This window comes from Netta rufina (assembly GCF_964035555.1).
Source record: "Netta rufina genome assembly, chromosome: 6".
Taxonomy (NCBI): Eukaryota; Metazoa; Chordata; class Aves; order Anseriformes; family Anatidae; genus Netta; species Netta rufina.
In genome coordinates this window covers 20,510,807-20,516,806 of record NC_140129.1, presented here as the reverse complement: position 1 = coordinate 20,516,806, position 6,000 = coordinate 20,510,807, and the positions used below count along the sequence as shown (strand labels likewise).

Here is a 6,000-nt window from a genome sequence, read left to right as displayed (position 1 = left end):
TTCCAGAACACCAGACTGGAGTCTTCCTTGATGGCTAGTTGTGAGGAAGGACAGGACTGTGCAGTCTGACTTGGGGGTGGTGGCAATTCCCCAGCTCAGCAAAGATCTTTTCATTTTTGGGCTTGCTTTCCTTTTCACTTAGCAGTGGGCTAAGCTGCTTCCTGCATGCATCAGCCTATGCGTAGTCCTCTGCAGGTGCCTGACCCAGAAAGCTACATACATTTAACGTACCGTGTAACTCTATCATAGAGTGCTTTGTGACGCGAAGGGGTACCCACATATGCTACCTCCTGCAGACTATTTGTTTAGAGAAAAAAATAAATCTGAAACTTAGTATCACAGCAGTTCAGCTAATCGGGGCTCCAGTGGTAACAAGCTTATAATACGCTCCTTCCATGGCCATCAGTTCATCGTGGGTGCCCCTTTCGATGATGGTTCCTTGTGACATCACGGCGATGATGTCAGCGTTCTGGATTGTGGACAAGCGGTGAGCAATGACGATGCAGGTACGCCCTTCTCTGGCCTTATCCAGTGCGGCTTGTACAGTCTGAAGGCAACAGTGGGAATGGCAAATCAGGTTGGGGCTCAGAGCTGGAGAAGACTGATTGCTTCAAACTCATTAACTATATTGTGCAATACTTGTACAAGTGACTACAAAGCTAAATTGAAGGTTATGTTATTGGTGTGCTTAGCTGGGTCATGAACTTAATCTAGTAGCAGTACAAAGAAGGGGCAGATAAGTATACCAAGGAGTAGAAATTGAACGGTAAGGAAGGCGTATTTCAGCTGTCACGTTGAATGTTAGTTAGCTCAGCCTGGATATGCTTCTAAATTTCTAACATTTGTCTAATCTGAGTGTAACCAAGCCATGCAAACTATTGCCCAAGCTCTTAGGCCCCACAGTGTTTGTTTTTTCTGTGCAAAAGCTATATTTATTGAAGATTCCCACTGAATGCTTTGAAATCCAGGGAATTAATACGTACAGTACTTTAAAAGTGCTGCCTCTCATCAGCAGTCCAACAGCCCCTGTAGCTTGCTGTTGTGTTTATGGCTATGCTTCTAGATCTTTCAAAAAGATCGTTAAAGGTATAAGTGCTGAATTAACAGTGGTGAATACTTTTGCGGTGATGTGGTCTTTGTACAGCAGGATGTCTCTGAAGAGCAGAAAAAGGTAGTGTACAGCCTAAGCCATTGCATTAATTTTGCCTTATTTCTGATCGCTGCAAACTTACCTTTTCACTTTCTGTATCTAAGGCAGATGTAGCTTCATCCAGTAATAAAATTTTAGGATCTCGTATGATGGCCCTCGCTATAGCGATGCGTTGCTTTTGCCCACGAGACATCTGGGATCCTTGTGCCCCAACATTAGTTTCATATTTCTGAAAAACATATGAAAAGGGAGATTTTTATCTAGGTGTAAACAATACGTAAGTACACAAACTGAAGGAGCAGCAGGAGAGGCAAGAGCTGTGACCATTGCTGTCTCCTCCTTAAAGAACCCAGCAAGGCAAAAATACTCTGGGAGTAATACAGTGTTCAGGGAGACATCCTTGAACCATGTGTTTCAGTATGCTGACAGACCCGGAAGAAAATTTAATGGTAAGATGATGGCTGATTTGTCTGATGCAAAAGATCCCCCAACCTAGATTTGGGTAAGAGGCTAAAAGTGATTGAAGGGCTCATTGGACAAGTGCTTTGTTTGGGTGCCTAAATTGTATTCATACCTTTTGTATTCGTACAATTTATGTCTATATCATTTCTGTGCATTTGCATACTTCCTAAGTGAACGTGAGCAGCCAGTTTCAAAAATTCTGATTTAGGGCATCATGCCCTAATTGCAAGGCAACACTCCCACAGCTAGGGAACAGGAACTGTATTTCCTGACTCAGTATAACGCTTTGACTGCTGAACTGTGCTTCCTCTTCTTTCTTGTCAGTTGACAAGAAAATCTTCCGTTTTCTCCTAACTCAGAATTATAAATGTTTTTTTAAGTTTTGTAAATATTTGCCTCTTGAGTAAGAACACAGGGACAGCTTACACCCAAGCTCTCAGGAACAAAAGGAGGCTTCTTTGCTCCTACTGGTCTAGCTGTAAAAGCAAGATAATTCACTTCAGCAACTGCAACTGGTTTTGGTGAGCCTCCCTCCAGTGAATGCTGAGCAGCCTGTCCAAGTCCCACAGCCAAGCATCAGTTGTACTTACTTCAGGAAGTGACATGACAAAGTCATGCAGCTGAGCTTTCTGGGCTGCTTCTATGACTTTTTCCATCGTTGTGTCTTTGCTGTTACTGCCATATTTAATATTATCAGCAATGCTGCAGTCAAATAGTACAGGCTCCTGGGACACCACTCCGATTTTTGATCTAAGAAACTGTACGTTTACTTTCTTGGTGTCATGTCCATCTATTAACTAGAAGGAAAAAGGAGAAACCATGAAATGTAATTCCAAAACAATCTGCAAAGCCCAAATAGTTTACAGCAGAACTAAATGATTTAGCCATATTACTTATACTTTAGTAATTCATAATTTAGTAAGAATCTGCTTATGCTTCTTTTTGTATGATGAATAGTTTCTGCGTCTGTGATCCAACCAAACACTAAACCATTTGCTTGATCTTAACTCCAACTAAATTATTTAATTGCTTAAGGTTAGGCACATGATTTGTTGCTTTGCTGGCATAGTGATCACAAGACTAATTTTTTGCAAAGATCTCAGACTGGATGATTAAGTATTTACGTAAGAAAAAGTTATAAAGGTTTTTTAAGCTATCAGTAATTGAATAACTGGAAGATAAACCTAGACAAATGCAACCCACAACGAAGCTGCACACTGAGGCTATATATTTAGTGATGTTCCAGACTCTCTGTTGCTTCAGTCAGGCTCGATTCTTGCTTGTGCACCCACAATGTCAACCACACATTACGTGTTCCATATAGAGCTACCACAGTGAATGCCTGCGGCCTGCATAATGTGAGACAGCAACTGAGGTTTACAGTATTCTCATTTTGCCTGAATACGTTGGAGTTGATACTCAGGGAGTTGTCTGAACAGTCTTCATTTGTCTGAGGAGCTGAAAACCCAACTGCATATGCGTACTACCTTGGTGAGGTTGCACAGTAGGACACTTTTGGAGGAGTCCTTGTAGCATTGCTGGAAACAACAGTACACAAATCATGCTTGCTTTGCTTACCACACTTCCTTTCTCAGGGTCATAGAAACGCTCCAGAAGCTGGACACTGGTGCTCTTTCCACAGCCACTACTTCCAACAAATGCCAAAGTCTGGCCAGGCTTCACAGCTACAGAGAGTCCTTTCAGGACCTGAATATCGGGCCGAGAAGGGTATGTGAATTTACAGTTAAGAAATTCAATGCTTCCCTTGAAATCATCCTAGAGAAAAAATAAGAAAGACACTGCAATGAGTTCAAGCTTGAAACTGAGTCATAAAGTACAAAATAACTCTTCCTCTAATTCCATTCTTGCATCTGTCACTTAAAATTTGATATTAATGCTTATGAAATTAGCCCAGAAAGAGGGATTAGAAATTTACTGGTGTAGCTGTTCTACAGATGGTCAGTAGTCATCACGCTATTGCTCTACTGATGTGGCCCTGTACTACACCAGCCAGAGGTACCAATTGGAAGTGGGATCACCTGGCAAATTGGTAAGTTAGTTATTTTAATACAGATACTGTTTAAATACATATTTGGTGATCATGCAAACACATCTGTGCAGAATGCTTTAAAAATATCAACTGAACTTTGTAAGATTAAAAACATAGAGGAAATCTGGTCAGTTTTCCAACTTTCTCAGAATTGAGAACTTACTACATTCTTAAAGGAATCAAGATATCCTATTTTTATGGTATGAGCAAAGTCTTTAATATACTTGTGACAATTACTTTAAAAATGACTTAATTCTGGAAAAAGTTATAGTTTTTTGAATTTGCTGAGTCTGACTTTTCCATTGACCAAAAATAAAGCGTTTTAATTTTGCCTTATTCCAAGATGACTCTCCTTCTCAAAAGCAACCTCAAGTTTTTGATATAAACTTAAAAAAAATATACAAGTTAGTTATAATTTGTTTTATATGTCAACTTTGGAACAGAAAGCAAAAGTGTGCTATTCTGTGAGTCATCCCAATTACTCCTATTCTAATTTACAGGAGTTTTACCAAACACATTCCTAACAGTTATTCATAATAATTCCAAATTCATAATAACAAATTCCTAATATTTACCCAAACAAATTCTTAATCAGAATTTGTATTAGGAATTTGTTTCAAGCAACTTCCCCACCCTCATTGCTTTTTAAATTGTTACTGCAACTTCAAGGCTTATATTGAGCTGAGGAACATCTCAAATTACTTATCTGTTTCCACTCTTACCCATTTTTCCCCTTTTTCACTGTAAACACTGATTTCAGGAACCCGATCAATTAGTTGAAAAAAACGTGCAGCAGATGTTTTGGCTTTGGCATAGTTCGGGGTGTAGGAAGAAGCTCTTCCCAAAGCAGTCCCACTGGTCACAATAGCAGAGATCACCCTGCAGGGAAGGGGAACACGATCATTTGTGGGAAGCTGTAGGGAAACTGCGTGCTCCACCCAGACCAGCACAGCTGGAGAGGAGCCTGGGTCTGGCTCCAGGCACGCTCCTACCTGAAGACAAAGCTGTAATGGAGTCCTTCAGTGTCAACCAGAAACCCTCCGTATCTGTAAGAGACGGAGTTGGCAATGAACACTATGCTCTGGGCAAAGCCAAAGGAGATTCCATAAACGTTTGCTTTTTTGATTGCAGCTCTGTAAGGCATAACCAGGTTCTTCTCAAAGGTGTCAATAAACATTTTCTCTTTCCCTATCCCAGCTACAGTTCTGATGTTAGAAAGGGCTTCACTGGAAATCTGGAGGAGAAAAAACAATTATGAGTACGATTTCCTAATTTTTACTTGGAAAAGTAGTGCTGCTCTTTCACAAATGCATGACATTAATCATATATAAGCTTATTCAAATATGATACAGGCTGGCCAAATATTGGCCAGCCTAAAGAGAAACTTTACATAAACCAGATCTGTGCTACCATCCTCAGTAGCAATTCTCTGCTCCATTAAAGCTAAGTTACTGTAAGTACACTTACAAAATCAGGCATGTGCTCTACTTGTGACTTTTTTTATGTAGTGAGAATAAATGTATCCAACAAAAAAGTTTTACGAACACTATTATTTCCTTGATTACATGTATTTATTAATTAAGCATGTATATTTCAATTACACTACTTAATTTACTTATACCAGTAATCAAGGAAACAGGTAGACAGGTCGCTATGCCCAACTTCTGTTTCATAAATTAAAAGCACTTGAATGTGCTGTCTTTCCATTCCATCTCAACCCTTACTGTTTCTCTTATATCCAAACAAGCCTGATGCGATGGAACCTATAAAGGGAAGGTGATATTTTGACTCTAATACCAGTGACATGAGGATTTTACCTTGCACATAGACAGAAAGTAAGCAAGTTCTTGTAACATGGGAAACTGAGATAATCCCCATGATCCTTCCCTAAGCTGGAAACCTCTCTGGAGCCTTAACTATTAGTTAATTTTAGGTTTTCTATTATACTTGTTTCCAGCCAAATTTGAGGTTTTATCCCCAAAACAGCACTACAGTTTCATCTATAGGAGTAAATTTACAGTTTGAGCCAAGTTTCACTGTACTTAAGTAATTTTATTTGGAAGTTGGTTTAATAACACTATAGTTTGTCTGGAGTTTGATAGTCATTTCAGGGTGTGACGCTTCCGTATGTAAACAGCTTATGGCTGTTTTCAGAACATACAAAGAGATCCAACTATAAATCATTACAAAGTATTCCATTCAATTTCAGGGTATTTTTTTTCTGGCCAAATTTAAGGGTCAGATCTGTTGCATTATCACATAATGTGAAGGTACAGATAGGTACGGTAAATTTGATTGTTCAGACTGGACTCTTCCATGCTTAGCAGTCTCTATGGAT

The 6,000-nt window shown here is 39.5% G+C and overlaps 1 protein-coding gene across 2 annotated transcripts in view; it reads right to left on the bottom strand.

Moving 5' to 3' along the window:
- ABCB11 (ATP binding cassette subfamily B member 11) overlaps positions 1-6,000 on the bottom strand; it is a gene marked incomplete at its 5' end in the record, with an annotated part of 40,190 nt that continues 34,190 nt past the window's right edge. For both annotated transcript variants that reach the window (XM_084289129.1, XM_084289130.1), the window contains 6 exons: positions 1-547; positions 1,233-1,379; positions 2,203-2,409; positions 3,191-3,388; positions 4,385-4,541; positions 4,655-4,896. In XM_084289129.1, coding sequence (XP_084145255.1) covers positions 347-547; positions 1,233-1,379; positions 2,203-2,409; positions 3,191-3,388; positions 4,385-4,541; positions 4,655-4,896 — 1,152 coding nt within the window. In that variant the 3' untranslated portion in view covers positions 1-346. The remainder of the gene's footprint in view (positions 548-1,232; positions 1,380-2,202; positions 2,410-3,190; positions 3,389-4,384; positions 4,542-4,654; positions 4,897-6,000) is intronic.